The 23,745-nt window shown below is 31.6% G+C and overlaps 3 protein-coding genes and 1 long non-coding RNA gene across 5 annotated transcripts; 1 reads left to right on the top strand and 3 right to left on the bottom strand.

The window, feature by feature from the left end:
- Positions 1-1,778: 1,778 nt before the first annotated feature.
- On the top strand, positions 1,779-6,294 carry LOC118645088. The gene is made up of 3 exons (XR_004962837.1): positions 1,779-3,163; positions 5,901-6,092; positions 6,180-6,294. It is a non-coding gene; the product is annotated as an uncharacterized LOC118645088 (long non-coding RNA).
- On the bottom strand, positions 4,338-6,852 carry LOC105831262 (odorant receptor 22c). The gene is made up of 6 exons (XM_012671265.3): positions 6,559-6,852; positions 5,945-6,281; positions 5,242-5,472; positions 5,070-5,183; positions 4,799-4,954; positions 4,338-4,642 (listed from the first exon to the last, which is right to left on the bottom strand). The coding sequence occupies exons 1-6, from the start codon at positions 6,825-6,827 to the stop codon at positions 4,592-4,594; spliced, it is 1,158 nt and encodes a 385-aa protein (XP_012526719.1). The 5' UTR covers positions 6,828-6,852; the 3' UTR covers positions 4,338-4,591.
- Positions 6,853-7,664: 812 nt separating this feature from the next.
- Positions 7,665-10,521, bottom strand: LOC105831255 (odorant receptor 4). Of its 2 annotated transcripts, XM_012671257.3 has the most exons (6): positions 10,218-10,521; positions 9,549-9,900; positions 8,635-8,865; positions 8,261-8,374; positions 7,997-8,152; positions 7,665-7,741 (listed from the first exon to the last, which is right to left on the bottom strand). In XM_012671257.3, the coding sequence occupies exons 1-6, from the start codon at positions 10,493-10,495 to the stop codon at positions 7,691-7,693; spliced, it is 1,182 nt and encodes a 393-aa protein (XP_012526711.2). In that variant the 5' UTR covers positions 10,496-10,521; the 3' UTR covers positions 7,665-7,690. The 2 variants fall into 2 exon arrangements, with proteins under 2 accessions (XP_012526711.2, XP_012526710.2); XM_012671256.3 differs by lacking the exon at positions 7,665-7,741 and having other exon boundaries at positions 7,802-8,152.
- Positions 10,522-11,608: 1,087 nt separating this feature from the next.
- Positions 11,609-20,569, bottom strand: LOC105831260. The gene is given in 12 exon segments (XM_036285793.1): positions 11,609-11,659; positions 11,782-11,937; positions 12,205-12,312; positions 12,419-12,652; positions 12,878-13,315; positions 14,588-14,783; positions 14,785-14,828; positions 17,467-17,622; positions 17,899-18,012; positions 18,086-18,316; positions 19,504-19,858; positions 20,084-20,569. Coding segments are annotated over 12 exon segments (2,340 nt in total). The 5' UTR covers positions 20,341-20,569.
- Positions 20,570-23,745: the final 3,176 nt, after the last annotated feature.

Here is a 23,745-nt window from a genome sequence, read left to right as displayed (position 1 = left end):
TTATTAATGTCTTTAATGATTATATGTTATCGGTTAGAAAATGAGCGCTAAAATTTCTAACCACAACATAATCAATAATTTTAATTCAGTTACAGGTAGTAGTCATTAGTGGATATATAATCGGTCAAGAAAGAATAAAACTGAAAAATTCTATAGATTTAGTAATTGACTAATTCCCATTTCTAGTTGCAGATCAATAAAAAAGATTATATTATATTATTGTACTCATTTATACTCATTTTTCCATCGTATTTTTTCTCCGATAATCCAAACAAAAGATTCCAACATATCATGTTAGTTCAAAGTAGAATAAATAAGTAGCCATGCAGTTCGAATATTTTTGGATAATTCAAACTTATTTGGATAATTCAAACAGTTCGAACTTAAATAGTGATTGGTCTGTAATGCTTATTCGTTATGTCTAAAATTCGGACAGTTTGGATAATAATAAAAATTAGCAACGCAGTATTTTGAGATTAACTTTGAAAAGTACATCAAAAATCAATTATTTACAATGCTTTAAATCATACTTTAATACATCCTACTCTTATTCGTCTATTCTTATATATCTCATATAAAACCCCATCGAGTCTCTCAACAATTCAGGAAAATTGCTAATCACGTAACTGGCTGACGGTAGTAAAAGTACTATATCTTTCTGCACGCGAAGATATAAGCGGGACATAAAGCATGTTTAGGCTTCAATACATCGCGTGTATAACGCCGAGGCTTTCATGATCTACAACACGATAGAAGCGATTACAGTCATCATACATGAACGATATGTTACGATGCACGATGTAGCGACTAAAAATTACCGCCAAAATGTCAATTAATATAAAATTTAACTCTATTTAATTATTTTTATTACTTTATTAAATTCTTATTGGTAAATTGCCTCAGCTAAAAATTCACAATTCTAAGCTAGAAATACTTTTTAGTTAAATACTTTTATAATCTTACAATTACAAAAAGGAAATCTCAATTCTAATTTGGGTTTAATTTGTACTAAAGCGCTTCATAAGCCATATTGCTAATTATTTTACTCTAAAATAATTTTTATTGTAAAATATTATCTCCAATATAGGTGTCATATTACATATTGGCTTCTATACTAAGATATTTTCCAAAAAAGCAAAATATAAATGCTACTACTTGACTAAAATATTAAAAAAGTCCGAAATTTACTAACATAATTAATCTGATTAAAATTTTTAAATATTTTATGCTGTGAATGAGTTATAAAACTTTGCGTACTTGTATACTTACGATCTTAGAGAAAAATCCTAGGAAACAAAGGACGAAAGTATTTTCGTCATGAATTGTATTAGTGTTGTGTTAGCGAATAATCAGCATTTGCGATAATTTCACATGTTCTTCCTCAATATTCCTTCATGTGACTTTACTCAGTCTCCACCGCATTACCAATCTGTCCACAAAGAATCTAAACAATACGTGTCCAATTTAATTTAATATTTTATATAATAAAAACGTTTTCTTTACTTTTTATTTTCTATATTTAAATATATGTATAAATAAATTTAATTTCTTTATTTTTGGAAATTTAAGTTTCTATAAAAATTAAATCATCAAATAATGCATACGGATATTAATTAATAATTTTTATGTTTTTATTTTTACTTATAAATCTGTTATATATATTTTAAGCTTCAAAAAGAGGAAAAACGTTACAATTTTATTTATTATAGTTGTATATAACTATTTGTAAAGCAAAAATATAATATATTTTTTATCTAATAAAGTATTTTATATAATAAAATGTATCCGTTTAATGACATATTTTTAAGTTACTCTTAAATCGTTTTTCTTGATATCATTTTGTAATTATTTTTCTTTTTAATTTTTAGTAAAAGACATTCAAACTTACCAATGCTAGCAGCAAGCAATTTAGTCATCATATTAACCACGTTTATCTAACGGACAAACTGCTTAATGAGAGAACGGTAAGATATACTGATGTGCTTTTCATCTTGAAAGATAATTCTGTCTTAAGAATGAGCTTTTGAATCTTGATATGATTGATACTTTTATACATCTATAAAATGCGGATCGCATAAAGGAATATCAATATTGCAACCGATTATCAAATTACAGCACCAGCAAGAATCAGTCATTTTATTTATCATACTCATCACAATCCTTCTATTTCTTGACTATGTACGCTATAATATTATCCAACAGTCTATAATGAGTTATAAAAAAAAATGTCTGATTACAATGTTGCTCACATCGAGTTGCGACGTATTACCTGAAATATATAAATTATTTGTACAGATTTGTATAGGAATTTACATAATTAAATTTTTTCTTTTGATTATTAGAAGATCTAGGTATCTAGAATAAAAGGATCTACTCACAGCATACACCATGATAAAGCTTATGAAAAAGCTTACCAAACGTTGAACAGGATAATAATCAGTTTAATAAAGAAAACTATAAGTCAAAATTGCTCTTATCATGTCCATGAGAATAAAAATATTGCTGTCGCCGAAGTGCATGATCAAATATCGATATTGAAAGGTATGAAGTATCGCCATCGAAAATATGCAGCAAACTGTGCGCAAAATTGCAAACGACGTACCCGGTCATACATCGATTAGACGAAGACCAAACTCCACGAAGCCAGTATTTTATATACCGTATTATTCATTGAGCTCGAATAAATCTATTTTATAGCACGATCACCAATCTAGTGGTTTATTACTAACTCTGATTAATTTTTCTTTTTGCTCTGTCAGCATTATGAGTAAGTGCATAAGTCAGGAGAAAATATCAATTTGCCAACACGACAGATTTTTACTAAACGATTGATATAATACAACTTGAAAATTTTTTACTAAAACTGCAATATATATATATTGACGAAAAAAATTCGATTAAAAGAGCTAAAAGACAAACGACTATATTATAGTTAACAGTGCTGGCTTGACTACCTCTCTAGATGTGATCGGCCGAGAGATCTCAGTGAAACTGTAAAACTAACGCTAGAATACATACAATTCAACATTAGTGTAACCCCCATCTCGATTGTATTCAACCAATAGAAAACGTTCACGTTGTACTTCTTTTTCTATTTCAGAAGTCAAGAAGAAAAATTATAAATCAATGTCTCAATAATTGCAGTGGTTGCGAAGAAAGACAGGTAAAGACACGAAGTTTTTCATATACTTTATACATCTCTGCGTTGCTGTTCGTTATTTACAATAAAAATATAAGGAAAACATTTACCATCATCATTTATTATGGATATCAAGAAACTTGAGTTATGTACAGTATTACTATTCAAAAAAATTTAAATAGCACGTTAGAGATGATATACACATCCAAATGGTTGAATTGAATCATGTAAATGATTAACTGTTCAAAGGTTATAAGAATTAATGGTACATTTTAAAAATTATTGCATCAAATATTTTTATCGTTTCAAAAATCGACAGTTACATATAATTTCGTCTTATTAATCAATACTATTTATTTTTGGAGGGATTTGACTAATGAATATTTGTTAAATATATATTTGTACTGCACGTAAAAATCGCAGCTGACGATGAAAATGAACAGGAGGGTCGTCCCCTTCAGCCATCGAGTTACCAATCATGATGCAGTAGTTACGTTTTCTTTAAAAATGCAATAAGCAACGTAGGTGGAAGGCAGAACTGCAGGGTTGAAAAGTACTCGCTGTTGGGGAAGCATATCGGAAAAAGGAGAATTTGTTAGAAAGGACAACGAAAACATACCTCAAAAAAGTCCATTGCGATAAAAAGACCAGTATGAAGGTTATAGTTTGTACTGTAGATGATACCAAAAAGAATTAAAAATCTGTCCGATGCTGTAAGCTAAATCATGTAGCGAAGAAATAAACATTTCGACATTTTCTTATAATAATGATATGACATTTTCATAATACTGCAACACTCTTTTTGTACAATAGTATTTTCACACTACTTAATTAGCTTAAAACAGAACTTATGATAGCAGATAAGTTTATACTGATTATTACAATAAAAACATATATAAAAAATACGATAAAAATATGATTAATAAGTATATATATAATTTTTAATCATAAAGTATTATTTTATTATACAAATAATTTTATTCTGTAAAATTCAATATAAAGTAAAAAAAGTAATAATTTTTGTAATACTTTCACACGTGTATGCATAAATGCATTTATATATTTTTAAATTTATTATAAATATTGTATATTTTAAGCACGTATATATACTTTTTTTACATCTATGCTTGACATTAATTTCATATACATAAAAATAAATTTACAGTATAAAAAATTTAATATTTGATAATTAAATTTTTGTTTTAAAAAGATGCTTTTATTTTAGTTTTATTAGATGTGGTCAAGTATATCGATCGAGAGAATTAATGTTATATTTATAGCTTTATACTTATGCATAATTTAAATAATTTTCTTGCTCCTTTATACGCGTACACTCTCTATACAAAACCCTGTCGAATCTCCGAATATAAGGAAAATTGTCAATTGTGTAAAAGTATACCTATAGTCTTTCGCATGCAAAGGTATAAGCGGCGTATAATGTACGTTTAAGCTTTAATACATCGCGTGCAACACCGACACATATGACGCCGAAGCTTTCAGGATCTACAACATGACAAAAGCGATTACAGCTATCATACGCGATTGTCACATTACAGCGCAATGATTAAAAAGCGATTGTCAAAATATTATTTGTAGTATTACTCTTCGTGCATGCAAATGTATAAACTCGTCACTTTAATTATTTTGCTAAACTCTTACGTTGGCAAATTGCTTCAACGAGAGGTCCACAACTTTTCCTATCGTAAGTGTCAAGTGCTTTTGGGATCTTATCATCAAAATGTGAATATCTCGATTTTGACTTGGGCTCAGTTCATACCAAAGTGATTCGTACATCGATTCACTGATCATCTCGCTCTAAAATACACGATAAATATTTGTCGTAGGACAGCGTATTATTTATAAAATACATATTTTATATATATATATATATATATATATATATATATATTACAATGTATTGTATACCTACTTTTGTACAGAGATGTTCTCCGACAAAGCAATATATAAATGCCTCCAAGCTCATAACAATGTAAAAGAACACGGACTTTATTAGCACCATCGATCCACCCGGGGCACCAATAGACTGAAATTTCCTGTTACTTTATATGCCAAAGAAATTAATGTTTCTTTAATGTACTTACGATCACGATAAGAAATCCTAAACAACAGATAACCAGAGTGTTCGATACAAATTGTATCAGCGCGATATTCGAGTAGAGAGCCTCGATATTTTTGGAAAAAGCGATAATCTGTTGATGACGAACAATAAGCGTTTTCATGACATTCTCGTTGACGCTTTGCCTGACGTTTCCCTGTGTAATAGCACTCAATTTTTGCCGCATTATATCAATCTGCCCGCATACGTGAAGAACCTAAACGTGTGTTTTTAGTTCAATTTAAAGTCCTAATCTGGATTCACAACAAACTAGTACAAACACGAATAAATAGTGTTACTTGAAATCTCTAAAAAGAATGTTTGCACTTAAAAAATATTCAAACACTGAAGAGAGAGAGAAAACAAAGATTCCAAATACAAAAAGTGCAATACGAAATGCACAACTTGCTTCGATGAGTGCAAACGGCGAAAACTGATAATGTTTATTTGTGTTTGTGCTTGTTAGTCTGGATCTGATTTACAATATCTAAATAAAAGAGTGTACTTTTGTGGCTGTTTGTATCATTTTATTTCACAAATATTTACATTTATATAATTAATATGTACTTTTTTATTATATAATACGTAAAATGTTTTAAATTTTTGAATCTTTCTTTTCATCATTATAATTATTTTCTTTTGCAGTTTGCGGAAACATCGGAAAATTATAGATAAATATTCAAACTTACCAATATTATCAAGAAAGAATTCAATACTCCTACCATTCCAGCCGCACTTGTCTGATGAATAAATTGCGTAAGGAGAACGGCTACGTGTACTAATGTGCTATCGATCTCGAAGGGTATCTCCATCTTGATGATAAGCTCTCGAGCTTCGGTTTGATTTTCATTTTTAATCTTCATTAACGTGCCTATTGCGTAAAGAAAAACTGACATCATGTGCGAAAAAATTATAACATTGCAGACCCAACGACAGCTATGAGCTACTTTAATCATCGTGTACTCGTCCAAAATGTAGCAATTCTTCCAATCCTTAGCGATACATGTTATCACTTCGTTCAGTAGACTATAATTATTATTTAAAGGAATATTGTTACAACACAGAGAAAACACAGACATGCCTTTGTATCGCCGGATGTATAAAAATTACATGAATAACAAAATTTAATAAAAAATATATTTATTATTAATTTATTTAATAAAAATTATATTAATAATAAAAGAGACTTTTAAATCAATTTATAATTTGGGAGTAAAACAAAGGACTTATGAGAGGTGTTTGTTCTGCGAATCGCGTTTAATTCTATGCTCTCAGTATATGTCGCGTTGTTGAAAAAGCTTACCGAGTATTAAACGAGAAAAAAAGCATTTTAACAAGTAAAAGAGTATAAGCGAATGTCACGCTTAGTCCGTCCATTAGAACCATTAGGTCCTCTTCGGCAAAGTGCACGATCGCGTATTGATATTGAAAGATTTGAAACACGATCATCGACGATATGCTGAGGACTTTGAATAATATTGCGCACGGCATACCCGGCCATACGCCGATCATACGAAGACCATATTCTACAGAGCGACACACGGTGCTCATCGAATCTGTCGCGTTCTCCATCTCAAAAGCAGTTCTTCAACGAATGGCACCGTGAGTTATTATTAATTTTTTATCTTTTTTTTGTCTACATTACAAAAAAAGAATTATAATGTAGAAGAATTCAATTTACTGACAACTCGAATATTTTCCACTCAAGCCACAACGAAATTTCACTAAAAAAGCATTAGATTCTGAAGTGTCATAGAAAGTAAAATTTTTGACTGCGATTGAAAGCCATAAGTCTGTTCTAGGATATGGTCGATTACGAAGTTTCAGTGAAACTGTAAAATTCTACGGATTCAGCTCGATTGACCTTACTTCGATTGTGCACGAGACCGTAATTATTCATCACGTATTTCATGTCATATTTTTTACGTTTATCTTAGAAGTTATGAGTAAAAACTATAGAACGATGCTTCGATAATTACAAAAAAATAAGCAGGCACAGTCACGAAAGCGTTCAATATCCTCGTGTACGCATCGCGCGATTGCTGTCCGTTATTTGCATTAAAAATGCAAGACAGATGTACGTGCGCCGAGCACACGTGAGGGACCAAGTGCATGCGTGGAATACTTAAAACTTTCGAGTGACAAGAAGAAACAAAGAGCAGGAATACCTAGAAGATAAATTCATACGGATAAATTGAAAACGGGGATAAAAGTTTGCGGTAATAAGAGGATGTCGAGTAGCGTATAGAAATATTAACATAAAAAATACAACGTTATTATCGAATCGAGATGTATTGAAGTAGTTTTACACGAGAACATTCACTTTCGTGAAATGTTAATCAGTTACTAGAATTCGTGTGATATCGCGTTTCTCATAACACAATAGCTACATAAACACACGGAGGGCACATTGCCTCTTCAACTATACACGGCTTTCAAGACATAGCATGCAGCACGGATACATAAGACGCTGATGCTTTAATAATCTAAAAGAAAGAAGGTAGAACTTGTCGTATTTTGTATGGCAGCTACTAAAATGTAATGTATTTTTATTAATAAAACTAATATAAAAAACTTAAATAAAACAAAAATCTAGAGATATATTCTCTTTGTAAAAATATATTGCCCCCTAATAATTTATAAATCGAATTTGAAATTGGGAACGTGTACTTCCTTCCAAAGTGCATACAACCTGTACTAGATAAAGCAAAAGAAAATGTAATTCTGAAAGTGCATCTTACTGTTGTGAAACGTTCTAGAGAAAGATCCATAAATTTTCCTATCGTAATAGTTAACTTTCTTTGTGATCTTAAAATCAACAGTAATATAATACGACTCTGCGTGGGATTCGAATTATACCACTTTGCTTCGTATGCTGCATCGCCAATCATTCTGCCCTGTAATCGAGTGAGTGGTTAAGTTTATTTAAAATTATAATTTAAAAAATTATAATTAAAATAGCGCTAAATTTCGGAAGCGTAGATTTGTAACTACGTCGTTCTGACCTTTGCTGTGAGATATTCTCCAGCATAACAAAATATAAACGCTTCCAAAGTAATGACGACATAAAAAAAGAGGGATTTGATCATCATCGTCGATCCTTGCGTATCGCCGATCGCCTGTAACACGATCGGAAATAATCAAACATCAAACGATCTGAATGACAAATAAAATGAGAATGTTCTAAAACTCATAGTTGAACGTCATCAATTATCTTGGATATATTCGAATGAAACATTTTGTTTTATTATATCGAGCCAACAATTTAAAATAATGGTTTAAGTAGCTACAATTTTCAATATTATTGTATTTAATTTATAACATTATTGTGTATATATGTTAACTGTATACATGTTTAACTTTAGGAAGTATCACTCACAGTCACAATTAGAAATCCAAGGCAGCAGATGACCAAAGTATTCCATAGGAATTGCATCAGAGCTATATACGAGAACAAAGTCTCAATGTCGGCCGAGAGAGCGATAATTCTCTGATGTCGACGTATTAGAGCTTTGATAGTCGACATTCGCAAGTCGAATGTGTCGTCACCTGAGGAGATTTCTACCAACCCACGGCACATTATATCGATTTGCCCACCTACATGAAGAATCTAAAAATAACGGTCAACGCCCTGCAGTGTGTGCTCTCGATATTGTCGCATTTAGTACAAAAAATAACTTGTGTAAATACAAAGATTTATCAACAAAAGAGCGATAGCAGAGAGATAAGCAGGATTTATTATATATTAAAATTAAACTTTTATAATTATTATAATAATTAATATTATATTTAAAATTATATTCTATATAGTATTAATTATAAATTTATTTTATTAAAAGTTTAAATATATGTAAACAAATATATATATATAAAAGTAACATTTAAACTTAAAATTCAAGAAAATCATATCACTTTAGACGATATTAGTTTATCAATATTTAGATTTAGTTTATTATTTAAAAAATAAAGAAATTATCGACTTTTCATTAAAATGATACAGAATATTCATTCATTCATTCAAAATAAATATACATTTAATGCGATACAATTTAATTATAAATACTTTTTAGTATTAGAATTTAATTAGCTTTTTTCTTAAATAAATAATTCTTCTTTTTTACTTCTCTCTTTGTAAACAAAAATCGAGAAATTCGAAAAGCATCGTCAATTATATGTTGTCTCATCATATCTATGAGATTTTTACTGTTGGAAAGTAAAAAATTGGACTCTTTTAATTTATCAAGCGTTTTTTTTCAAGTTCGTCATCTTCGTCATCTTGAAAGCTTCACTTACCAGTGAGACAATTAGGGCGTTCAAAACGCCGACTATTGTGGCTGCCGCAAGCTGATGGAAAAATTGCGTGACCATGACGAGTTCGTATGCAGGGGAAGCATTGGACTCGAAGGGTAGTTCCATCTTGAGAAACAGTTCTCGCGCCGGCACGGCGAGCTCCTCGTCGGGCTCATCGGCGTGAGCGACAAGTACGCCAGTGCCATAAAGAAACACCGACATTGAGTAGAGGCCGATGATCAAGTTAGAAGACCGATGCGATACATCGGTGGTCCTTGACATCGAGTAGACGGCCCACTCGTTTGCGCATTCACTCCGATCCTGAGCCATCATCGCTAAGATGTCATAGAATATCCTACGAGAAACTAGGAGACTTGCCTTTCGAACTCTTTTACGACCATCAAAAGAAGGTGACAATTTTTTATTTTTGTCATATACTTTATATCGTGAGATGTAAGATACATGTAAGATACATGTAAGACAATAAAATATTATACAATTACACAAGTCTACCTTTATTTGATCATTGACATATGTTTTTGAATAGAATTAATTTTTCACTTTGTCTTAATATCAAAAGATATCAGACCAATCTAAACTCGATTTAGAAACGCAAAAATGGAAAAATTACGTCTAATATCGTCTATTTCGATATAGATAAACGAAGCTCACCGTCGATTGATCCAGAATATTGTAAGTTTCAATAGTAGAAGGCTATAGGACATCGTAGTGCTGAGGCCATCCATCAGATGCGACAAGTCGTCCGTGCGGACGTGTATGAGGAAATATCGATACTGAAAGGTCTGCGCCATCGTCAGAGTGATCATCCAGAAGGCGCGACGAAGGACCATGTAGGACGAGTCGGGCCAAACGCCGATCACGCGGAGACCGATCTCGATCGAGCGACTGACAGTGCCATCGGGGATCATCGAATCGGTCTTCGAGACCATTTTCGGAGCACTGCCTTCGAATGATATTTCCGACCGAGACGCCTCCTTACATCGATACCACCGTGAAACTTCGAAATTGCGTCGAAAATCCAACTGTGTACTTCGCGTAGCGATGTTGAACACATGGATGAACACGGGAAGATGAACGCGGATGAACACGAGAGTATCGCTGCTCACCACCTAATCCCCCACCTCGTCTTTGACGTGAACCAATAGGAAATACCAACAAGATATTCCGTGGCGATTGAAGAATTGCCGGATAAGGCCATTTGCAGCAGTCAGGTAAGATAAGTGCGGGTATAGATAACGAGGAAAAAAATATAACGAGCGGAGATAGCAAAAAGAGAGTTGCATTGTCTCTGGGATTACCTCGAACCTTAAAAATTCAGGAACTGTACGCGAGGCTCTCTCTCGGGAGATCATACAGAATAATGGCCGGTTAGATCGAGGCGCTTTAAAACGGTAAAATGTGGAAAATGACCGCAAGCGGCACGACGAGGAAAATTAAATTGGTACGTCCGTATCGAAGGGGAAAAAGTAATTATTCGCAGCAAACATAACTGTTGTTACTACAAGCGAGTAAGCTACATGGATGACTGACCGAACGATATGAAAAAAAGACGACACTGGAGTCTTTGTACGCAAAGTTGTGCTTTATAAAAATTTAGATTATTTATAATTTCTGGAATCATAAATGATCAAAATTATTCAACGAAACTTGAACCTTAACATACTAAAATATGTAAATGGTATTTCCATTATTACTTATTTTTTATATTTCCGATTATTCACATTCTTACTTTGTATTGTATCATCAATACGAAGTAAGAATGTGAATAATCAAAAATAAAAAAAATAAGTAATAATAGAAATGCCATTTACATATTTTAGAATTAAAAGTTGCTCTAAAATGCTTTATTATGTTCTCTCTCTATTTGAAATATTATTTTTATTTATTTATTTCTATATTTTATTATAAATTATACTCTCCTTTCCATATATTTCAAACGCCTTTCATTTTATACGTAATATTACACTTGCTACTATCTAATATGCCGCGCCTGTAAGCACAATAGATGTGCTTGGCACAAGTAATTGTCCAACAGCCTCGCTTTAATACATCGCGTGCAGTACCGACATATACGAAGCTGACGCTTTCATCACCTAGCCGAAATGAAACGCAAAAATAAAACGTAATAGATCGCGTATCATTTTCTACTTTGTCTTAAGGAACATTAAACATTTTGACGTTTTATCTTATTATATTCGTAAAGTAAGTTTCTTACGCTCGTAAATCCTTCTAGACTAAGATCCATAATGTTTCCAGCAGTGATCGTCAGTCTCTTCTGCGATCTTAATATCACAAATAATAGAATTCGACACTCGGCAGGTGTCACGTTGTACCAGAGAGCCTCGTAGACCGCATCGCCGATCGATTTGCTCTGAAAAAAAAAAACAAACAAAATAACAGCGTACAAACTTAAAGAAAAAGCTTATCAATTTATTTGAATTTGGTTTCAGATCCGATCTGAAAGTTTACAAACATTTAAAAATAACAAAAATTGTGAAGTACATAGATATAGATATTAAACTGACCAAAAAAACTCGGTAAATTGTTCCGCAGAAGCAAAAAGTTTGAAAATTGATTGCCAATGACTTCGAAGAATGAAATAGAATATTGCGAGTATAAAATGAAATATTGTGCGAACCTTGGCGCTGAGGTATTCTCCAGCGAAACAAAAGATAAAGGCTTCCAACGTTACGGCGACGTAAAAAATAACGGATTTCAACATCACCACAGTTCCACTACCAATAGACTACAAGAAGACGGCAGAGAACCCGAAAGGCGTTTAGTATAATAGGTTTAGTGTAAAATTACAAAATAATACTATAATTATTTTATTAATTAACGATGCGACTTACGCCTATGATGGTGAAGCCAATGCAGCAGATGACAATGGTATTCGACAGGAACTGCATCAGCGCGATAGCGGAATAGAGCCCCTCGATATTGTCCGAAAGCGTTATTATTCTTTGGTGGCGGACAATCAGAAGCCTGACACTTGCGACAATTGAATCGCACTGCGAAGTTCCGTTGCCACAAATTTTTAGCAGCTCTCGACGAAGAATATCGATCTGTCCGCTCGTGTGAAGCACCTAAACGTGACTGTTAATTAGATTCCACAAAAGGAACTTCCGCGATTCGTTATAAGCGAAAATTCTTTTCGAAAGTACCCAAAAAAAAAAAAAACAGAATTAGAAGGAGACGCAAATCATTTAGTTTTGTTTAACGCACGCAGATGGGTTTGTATCGCAAACGAAAAGCAAAGCTAATAAATCTTAAAAAAGCCATGTGTCATTCATATGATCGGTGGAACTCACCAGCGTGATGATCAGGCAATTCATCATAGCGACTAAAGCGGCGATCGACACTACATGAAGAACCTGACCGACCGCTAAAAGCTCGAAGAGAGGAGACGCGTCAACTTCGAAGGGAAATTCCATTTTTATAGGTAGCATTCTCGAACTAACATTTCGATCATCCTTAAAGTCGGCCGAGCGACGCAGAAGAGTGGACAGGGAGTAGCTAATTGCGGCCGAAGCGTTAATGCTGATTAACACGTTCGAGCAACGACGCGACAGGTCGGCATTACTCGCCATAATACACGACACCCGTTTGTCGCAGATATCTACGCTGTTCCAATCTTCTTCCATCGCTAGCAGTATATCATAAAATATCCTGTAGAAAATCGCTCGCGTATTTTGCATAAAAACGTCGGGGTCGTTCCTGTTGTCGGTTACATTGGAGGTAAACTGTTCCTACCTGCGATTCGACCAGAGGGAGATCAGCTTCATAAAACCGAGGCTGTAAGACAACGTGATACTAAGCGCGTCCATGAGATTCGCGATGTTGTAGACGTCGAAATGGCCGAAGATGTACGCGTACTGAAAGTATAGCGCGACCACCAAGCTTATCATGTACGCAAACCAAGTGATGGTTCCGTACGGCAAACCCGGCCAGATTCCGACGAAGCGAAGGCCGATCTCGACGGAAGTGCTGATGGTAGTTGCGCGCATTATCTCGCATGGGATCAGATCACGCACCGGCGACGTTTCTCGTCAAAAGCAAAACGATTACCGTGCGAGCGACGCTACTCAGAAATTAAGCGTACGTTGTTGAGCTTCGACGGAGCTATACCTCCGATGGCGATGCAAAGCAACAATGCATTGCCCCTTCGTCGATCGTTATCAATCAATCGTAATTGTGCGTGTTCTTGTCATGCTTAATGCAACGGCAAAAAAAGAACCGTACGTTACATTTTCATAATTACGGGTTATAGAGAAGAAAGAGCGTAATTCGAGACGTCTATTGAACGAAAAGAGGGACGTAAGTTATTCGCTTAATAAAAAAAATTGAAAGATCCGTTGAGCATATGTACAATGTCAGACACATTGAAAGACCCGGGAAGCACGAAAGCAAAGAAAAGAGAATTGTGAGAAGATCTAAGTCGCAGATTGTTATTTAAACAAAAGTATAATACTGAATCATTGTTCCCATGCTTCTTTAAAAAATCAAGGAATTACTTATTACTTGACTAAATTTAATTTAGTTGGTTTAATTAGTAGTAAATATACAGCGTTTTCTATTAGCTATAAGTTGTCTAGACAATTATTCTAGATAAAAAATAGTTTTTATGTTACCTTTATTTAGATAATTTTAAATTATACGAGAACAATATTGTAAATATAAATACTTGAACTAAAGAAATCACTACGGACTTGTTTTTCCAGTGTGGAATAAGAGCATACGTGATGCGCTGACGATTATCTGATGATTCTAATTATAATTGATTATTATGTTTTAGAGACCAATCTTTGCACGCGATTCCTTATATCTTTCTACGATCAGTTTCATCAATTGGGCAAACAAATATAGTTGGTATCAATACGTGTATCGACGATTTCATAATACATCACATGCAACATCGATATGGTAGAACGATGCAGAAGTTTTTATGGCCTCTATACTGAAAAACAATTTTTATTGTAAGTATTATATAGGATGCATAGTTACGAAGGCCGTTTGCATTATAAATTGTTTGCACAGTCTGCTTTGATATTCACTCGAGACGCGCTTAATATCCATGAGCAACATTTTGTATGTATGAGAACGGATCTTACGCTGGTGAATTCCTCCAGAGAAAGATCCATCATTTTTCAGACCGTGATCGTCAATCTCTCTTGCGACCTCACAGTCACAAGGAGAAGAGTTCGACACTGGCTGGGTGTCATATTGTACGGACTTGTAGACGGCGCATGCAATCGATTTACTCTTGAACTTCAAAAGCAAGAAATATATCTTTTTTCCCGAAAAAGTTTTCATACAGATATAGCAACACATATAAAGTTCGTAAAATATTCGTAAAATTACTTGCACTGAAAACAATGTTTGAATATATTAACAAAACATATATGTTTGAGTGCATTTAGTAAACCCAAGCATTTTCGATTATTATATATAATACTATTCGAGATTTTATAACGCATCTAGAACGTTGGATTGACTTTACTATAATACAATAATTTCTAACAAGATTTCTAATTTATCCGTTTTTAAACAAACGTTCTGGTTAAATCTACCAGATTCTAATAAAATAAATGTGACACGTCTCACGAGAAGATATTAATTGAAACTCGCAAATAAAAGATGAGAAAGACAATTCGTAGTGAAACTAGGTTACTGTCATAATCTCAAAGATAGGGATTTATTAACTAAGTAATTCCATTTCGAAAGGAAGATCGAATTTAGTCCCGCGAGAATTCATATCCTTTACGGAGTATCGAATGAGACCTCTGAGAACGCAGAGATATCAGCTGAGGCGCTGATAAACATTGAAATGTTTATCATAAAGCATCGTCACCGTAGATTGACATAAATTACCATTAAATGTGTGCTCGAGCTGTTTAGTACATATCGATAAATTGGAGATCTATTTTAATTTGAAAAAACTCATTGTTATGCGCATTATAATCGTGAGATTATGATAATTTTCACAACAACTTGTTTTTTTTAATCGTCCGTCACTGTTACAAGCAAACGACACGTGTTATGCGTGATACTTGTACGATTATTAATCTATTGTAGGTTGCGTGATGATGATGAGGAAACTGACCAATCACAGAGGGAACGACGAAAGCGGGAACTGCCATCGATCAACCGTAATTACACGTTGAACTCAAGCACATTGGCTGTTCAAAGATTGTAACTTCGGAGGACAAAAAATGATCAACAGGCTTTTCTTTGCACGAGGTAGCAAACAATTTTCTTTAAAAATGTAGACCTTTCTTCGAACATATGCTTATATATATGTCTATAATAGTCGTATTGCCTATAATATCAAGAAGAAACAATTGAAATTGACAAAGGAACCTGAGAAAACTGAAAGGGAAAAATAGAGGGAAGAAACACGATGCGCAGAGTGGCAAGAATTTAACGATAGAAATGCTCAAAGGATATATATTTTAAAAATGTGTATTACTTTTTGAATAATATCTTTGTTGCACAATACAAACAAAATCAAAATTATTTTTATTTCTATTAAAAGTAATTTTAATTAATATAAAACTAAAAACTAAACTACATTTATCATTACTACATATGTAAAAGTATTTTTCTATTTTTAGCGTGTAAATTTTAAAGATATCGATTTCAAAGAAAATTTCTAGTTTAATAGGAAGCCGTCATGATGTGTTATTGTATTTTTCCATCAAGTTTATTTAGGAACCGTATATCAAGTACAATATTGCGAATGACATATTGAAGTTCAACGTAGCAGAGGAGCAAAAACGTGACGTATTAGTATTGGATTAACAAGCGTAAATCCATCTGTACTGCCCTTGTGCCAATTCTTCTCCATCGTCTAAACTTTGTAAAACTCATCGTTATTTAGGACTTACGTAAATTGGTCAGACACATTTCAGTATCGATATAATATGCAACAAAATTATACCGCACTTTATAATAATAGAACATTTGTTTGGCTTACTGTCAAACAGTATATTTTTCATTCCAGTTTGAGTGTAGACTTGCGATATTCACAGTTACCATTCCGCAACTCGAAACTCATTGTCAGAAGACGTGTGAATAGGCAACTCGGAATTACGTTAACAACACTTGGTACACGAGTGTACGAAGATCGGTATCGAACGTTCATATGAGTTAATCTGCATAATACGTTGAAATTACCTAGCGATTCTCAAACAATCGATATGCTATATCTCCACTCGAACATCAATCAATCAATCCCAGTTACGTGCTGCATAGCCTCACAGTAATTCGGAATAGGTTTATTATCCGTCTGAATGTTCTGTAATTGCACCAAAATGATATAACCAGGCTATGAACTGCAACGGACAGTTTCGAAACAAAAAGACTTAAATTAGTGGAACGTATTATAGAAATCAAATTAACTGCAATAAAATATAACTGCTAATTGTTCAATAAAGTTTCAATGGCAGATGAATTCAATGTAAAACTATATGTATAAGAATAGGCTTAAGTATACAACAAATAAACAACGTAAATAGTCACATTAAAATATTATTTTTACTAAATATTATTTTAAATTGCGTAATCTGCATGTCTCAAAAGTTACTTCAAATATAAAAATTCAAGTAACAATTATTAATTTATTAACAATAGTATAATATTTTTTAAAATAATTAACAGTTTCTAAGATCTTTTTAAACTATAACTATTGGATTTCTCTGTTGATATCAATACATCGCATGCAAGACAGACACATATGATGCCGATGCCTTCATGATCTAAACATACATAAAAATTAAAAAATTAATTTTAATCTATGTTTATTCATAAAGAATACGTATCGCATAACAAATGCTAAAATTAATTGTAAGATAAACTTTTCATTTATTAATTATTTATCAAAAAGATTACGAAAGATTACATTTGTTAAAGCTTCGAATGACATATCCATCATTTTCCCTGCGGTGATCGACAGTCGCCTTTGAGATCTCATTATCATAAATGATATAATTTTACCCTGATTTGGCGGCATATCGTACCACAATGATTCATATGCTGCATCAGCGATCGATTTACTCTAAAAATAATGTAAATTACTTCAAAAATGATGGAGGTAGTATTTTTTTCTCTCAATCCAAACAATTTTTTTATTTAAAAAAAGACCTTTTTTCTAATCTATATATTATATTTTAGTCTTATCAAAAAGTTAAAATAAAAAGATGTTTATTATATAATAACACAAAATGCACACTTTTATATAATATTATATAATATTTATTATATAATATTATGTAAAGTGTACATTTCTTTAATTTCCTCCAATAATACTGCTCATAGTATTGTACATACTGACCTTAAGACTAAGATATTCTCCAGCAAAGCAAACAATAAACGTTTCTATCATTACAGCAAAATAAGCCAAAATAGCTTTCATAAACACGAAGACATCGGATTCATTATGGATGGACTATTTCAATGCACAGTAAAAAGAAATATATAACATGTAATATTGATTATAATGCACTTACGGTAATACTTACAATTATAATAATAAATCCTAGGCAGCAAATAACTAAAGTTTTCCAAACAACTTGCATTAAAGCAATAAAGGAGAAGAGTTTCTCGATGTTCTCGGAAAATGCATAGACTTTGTTGTGCCTTTCGATGAGCGTTCCTAATGTAAATACAGAAGATCGATAGGGAAAAGCGTTTTTAGAGATATTTCTAAACTCTTGACATATTATATCGATTTGCCCGCTTACATGAAGCACCTAAAATGTACTTAAAATGCTGCAAAGATTCTAAGTATTATATATAAATATTATTTTTACTTTGACAAATATTTGTTTTGTATAATAGAATTTTTAATTATTTTACTTTTACATATTTGTTTTCTTGTAACTTTTATATATATAATATATTTATTTTTCAAATATATCTTTTCCAAAAATGATATTAATTTTTGTGTCCACAAATAAAACATATTACAATATCACAGTTTCGAATATAATTCCAAATTCGATGCACTCAAGTGCGCAAAGCCGTACATATATTTCGACGTAGATTGTATTTATATGAATATGAATATGAATATCCTAAAATAAATGTCAGAACTTCGGAAACGTGTAGGAGAAATCGATAAACTGAAAAAATTATATCTTAGAGATTTGCTTGTTTTTGTTTTGTTTAAAGAAATGAAAACAGCAAAAAACTATTTTGCCTGAATTTTCTTTCTAAAGCCATAATTTTTACCCCCAAAAATTCCAATAATGTTCTAGAAGAAAGATATTATTCCTCCATGTCCAGATATTTCACCGTCGTGGATAATTTGTGTCCAACCAAGCGTAGTTCTGCCGTAATGAGCTAAAGCCATCAAGCTCGAATCACACTTCAATCCATTGCTGCAGAGAGATGTCTTCTAAATAATTAAAAAAGTCGTTCTCCAAAGAATTTGTAAATCTGGTTGCATTTAATGTTCTGAATAAAAAATATGGCTTTAATAAAAAAATTTGAATAAACAATTTTTTATTTTTAGCCATTTTCTCCTAAATTCAGTAAAAACAAGTAAATTTTTAAAAAACCTTTTTTTCTTAGTTTATCGATCTCTTACACGCTTCTAACGTTTTAACATTTTCAAATATAATACTCTGTATACACGGATTAAATTGCAAAATCTTCAATATGTTTTATAATACTGTTTAATATAATATGTAGATATTTTATCATTTGATATATTTACATTTCATTTTTACACTTAGATTAGATTAATGATTTAGATTAGATTAATAACTTTAATCTACACCACTAATGCAATCCACTCAAATAATAAAAAAAATTGCAAATAATAAAGTAAAATTTTTATTTGGCAATATTTTTTTAAATAATTGCATTGCAAACCCTCTTTTATCAAACTGCTTTGATAAAATAAAAAAAAACAGGTTTGAAATGCAAAACTTACCAACGTAAAAATTAATCCATTTAGAACGGCGACTATAAATGAGATTAATATTATATGTAGAAATAAAGTAATGACCAGTAGCTCAAATACAGGCGATTTCTCAGTTTCAAAGGGAAGTAGCATCTTGATAGGAAGTTGCCGCAAGGTATTATTATAATTTTTGCTTGAATATATAAAACGAATTACATAATCGCCCAAAACGTAAAGTACTGCGGCAACTCCGTTAAAGCTCAACATAGCGTTAGAATAAAAATGAGATACACTGGCCTTAACCGTCATCGTACTCAAATGCTGATCGATGTTGACACACTCACGCCAGTCGTCATTCATAGCAGCCAGAATTTTATGAAAAATTCTACAATGTGTTAGTTCAATTTGTCAAATAACCAATATACGAACATTACTCTTTTCATGCAAAATCGATAATTTTTAATGTACTGATTTGTGTAGTATTGATTAACACTTCAGTTAAAAGAATAAACTCGAATAAACTCTGTTAGAAAAGTAAAAAATCTCGTGTTTCGCGAGAGCGATTCAATATGAAGTTAACATCGCATGCACGCAATACGCGGTACCTTACCGACGATGAATCCATAGACTGGCCAATTTGAGAAACGTTAAACTGTAATCTAAAGTTAAGGACAAGCCATCGACGAGATTCGAAAGTTCGCTAATCTTGAAGTGTTCAAGTATATACAAATATTGAAAATATTGTATGACTAATATACTTGACATAAAAATTAGCCAATAAACTGTGGAATGCGCTACACCCGGCCACACACCAAGCAAGCGAAGGCCAATTTTTAAGGCCGGGCTGACGGTACTCTTAACTATCATTTGTTAATAACTTGGAAAACTCAAGAATATAAAAATCAAGACATTTGTTTGATGTGACATTAGAGAGAACTGACAAGGCATTAACTGACAAGGTTTCTCCTCGCTAGTGCGGTATACCCCCACTCATATAGACATGAATCAATTGCTATTATACATTGCAGCGACAACAATTTGTAGTAGAATTATCTCACACGAGCATTCTATATACCTTCGATAAATAGAATTATCTCATAATGTATACCTTGACCATAAGATAATAAAAATCGTCAATACAACCATCTCTTCCCACTAATAATGCGATGTCGTCGACAAAAAAGAAACGGATGTGCACCATTTTCTCGATATTGCGATGTTAAATGTAATGCAGTTTGAAAGTTTATAATCATGTCTTGAATGTTCTTGGCGACGGAAATGAATTTTATTCACAATATCGATCTTAAATTTTTTAACGGGACAATAGATAAAGAAGCATTGTATGTTTCTCTGACATATTAAATCGAATAGAAAGTAGAAAGTACAGAGTATAATGATGAATAATTTCCTCTAATAATAACGTAAATATTGAATTTTTGCAGGACGCAATGTGTAATTAAAAGAATTGAAACCAACTGGATGTATTGAAGATTACAAACACAAGTAAGAAAATATGCTGACACTGGATAACCTTTTGATATTCGATACTCAATGAAAAGCTACATTCTTCTCTTTTTTTTTTTTTATTTTTCTTGGTAAGAATATATTTTAATATGCAATAAATTAAAAACATGCAAAAAAGAGATATGTGAAAAATGAAAGTTTAACCCTTTGTAGTCATTTCTCCGAAAAGTTCGGAGTCACATAGTCACAGCAGAATATAACAGCCAATGTTCTAACTTTACTTGACGTATTGACAGTTTTCATTATTTGGACAAAAAAAATTTGTTCGAAAATTGACCGAATAAACTTAAAATATTCTTCTAAAATACTGTTCAATAATAAATCTAAAAATTTGATTTTAACATAAAAAAACAAATTCATATAATATAATTTTCATATCGTATAATTTTTAAATAATTCAGATATAAAACGCCAAACTTTTTTGGGAATCTACTGGATCTCAGGTGACCACAAAAGATTAAATATAATACTAGATTGCTTTATCTATAAACCTTTATGTTAATATAATGTAATTTAAATGTATCAGTTTACCGATAAAATTATATTGTTATTATAATCTTCTTCTGATTTGATTATAATTTGTACCCCAATAAATCATATGTTGTATTAATAATGTAAATAATGCAAAAAATATCAAAGATAAAAAAATATTTTTTAAATAATTTTCCTGGTTTTAATAAAATATAAAATACAATACAAATACAATATAAAACAACTATTTCACTAAACAATAAGACTGAATTAATTAATTGTAATGTTGATTAATAACATATTTACTACAGGACTCACCTTTATAAAAATGTAATATTGAACAGTATTAAATTGACTAATAATTATTAATTATTTAGAGTATTAAAAGTACTAATAACAATGCTTTTAGTACTTAAAATAAGTATTAATTACTGGCCAATTTAATACTGACTAGTATTACATTTTTATAAGGGCACAATTATAAATTATAGACTGCAAATAGCTAAGATATTTTAAATAATTTGCATTAATATAGAAAAAAATGTTTTGATATCAGAAAACAAAAATATTTGGTTATGTTTTTTAATCAGCATATTTAATATAGATATAAAAGTGTCAAAAGAAGATTCTTTATGCAGAAGGAATTTCTATAAATAATTTTGAATCTTAAGAAATATAATATTGATTTATACACTTATATAAAAACCGAAAATATACACTGATAAATCTTGAGTAAATTTATAAGATGCATTTAGTAATATTATTTGAAATATTTGATTGCAGATAAACAAATATAATAACAACATATATAATAATAAATGTCTTAATGTATTATCAGAGTACATATATTTATATATAATGTATGCCTTCATAGAAAAATATATTGTTGTGTGATTTTATAAATTAAATATTCAATTAACTAAATTTATTATGACAGATAAACAAAATATAATTCTGTCTTAATTCTCTCTAATATTAGTATCATTACCACAATCATTGTCTAACCAGAAACTGATAAACTTTGCAATGTGTTATTCTAATTAAACAAGTATTGAGACAAAAATCATACTATCTATATAAGATTCTATAAATTTTTACTAGAATTATAATTACTAAATTTAGAATTAGTGTGATAATTAAGACAGAATTAAGATATTGTTTACAGAAGTTATGAGGTTTAATCAATAACATTATATATTAAGAACTTACGCATCATATATATAAGTGTGTGTGTAACTTTGTGTCTCAGACAGAACGAGAATGAAGCTGACGTTTAAAGTGATACATCTTACCAATGATGTGGCGAAAGATTAGTCAAATAAGTCTTCGAAGTGTAATCTAAAGCCATGAATAAGCTATCGACAAGATTTGAAATTTCACTAATTCTGAAGTGCTCAAATCGAGATTGGAAAACTGTATGATCACTAGGCTAAATATATAAATTAGCTAATAGAATATGGAATAGAATATGGTACACCTGACCACACACTAACCAACTAAAGACCGGTCTTTAGTATCGTGACTATCATTCGTGAACAGTGTTGAGACCGAAGAAATGAAGATCAATCCGCACTCCGGTTTGAGAAAGAACTGACAGTTTCTTCACATGCAACCCCACTCAAAGCATCCCCACTCGAATGAATATGGATCAGTTACTATTATGTTTTGTGTAGTATAATATCAAATTGAGATAGAGCTCACCATTTATATGAACATCCTGCAATTCTGTTGATAGTCTAATAACCCATAATATCTTCAAAGAAACAAAGAACGATCGGGCTTCAACGCTAAAGAAATAATTTGATGTGCAATTGACTTTTTTTTATAAACTTGTCTCTTAGCAACGTAATTTTATCTAAAAGAAACAAATGTCCACTACGTTCTGTACATCGCAAAAATCGTTAAACGTGCCGCAGAATGACGATAATTATATAATTAAGTATTCTAAGCGACCGGAACTAAATTATATCCGTGAAGTTCAACCTATGGTTTTTAAAGGGATAATATAAGAGGAAAACGATAAAACTCTAGGGTATAATAATGAGTAATTTTCTTTAATAATTCTGGAAATGCAGAAAACTTGCTTAGGGAAAAAAATTCAAAGGTAAAAAGTTTTCAATTGAAGATGGTATAAACATATTTAATTGGAAATATGTCTGTACTTACACAACACAATGTAATATCTACAGAATAGCGAATAATTCTTTAAAAGGTCAATGTCCGACAATGTCTGACTCCGCAGTAAGCATGCATAGATACAAAATATAATAACATACA

This window comes from Monomorium pharaonis, chromosome 4 (assembly GCF_013373865.1).
Source record: "Monomorium pharaonis isolate MP-MQ-018 chromosome 4, ASM1337386v2, whole genome shotgun sequence".
NCBI lineage: Eukaryota > Metazoa > Arthropoda > Insecta > Hymenoptera > Formicidae > Monomorium > Monomorium pharaonis.
The sequence above is the reverse complement of the archived record's forward strand: the minus strand, read 5'-3'. Positions and strand labels throughout refer to the sequence as shown.

Excerpts from the sequence above, each read along its gene's own strand:
- LOC105831255 (XM_012671256.3), bottom strand. The coding sequence starts at position 10,495 with ATGGTCTCGAAGACCGATTCGATGATCCCCGATGGCACTGTCAGTCGC. Across the intron at positions 9,901-10,217 it reads ATATTCTGGATCAATCGACG|GATATTCTATGACATCTTAG; the intron begins GTGAGCTTCGTT and ends AGTTTCTCGTAG. Across the intron at positions 8,866-9,548 it reads ACGCCCTAATTGTCTCACTG|ATTCTTCATGTAGGTGGGCA; the intron begins GTAAGTGAAGCT and ends CGTTATTTTTAG.
- LOC105831262 (XM_012671265.3), bottom strand. The coding sequence starts at position 6,827 with ATGGAGAACGCGACAGATTCGATGAGCACCGTGTGTCGCTCTGTAGAA. Across the intron at positions 6,282-6,558 it reads TTTTTCTCGTTTAATACTCG|TCTACTGAACGAAGTGATAA; the intron begins GTAAGCTTTTTC and ends TAATAATTATAG. Across the intron at positions 5,184-5,241 it reads TAGGATTTCTTATCGTGATC|TCTATTGGTGCCCCGGGTGG; the intron begins GTAAGTACATTA and ends AGGAAATTTCAG.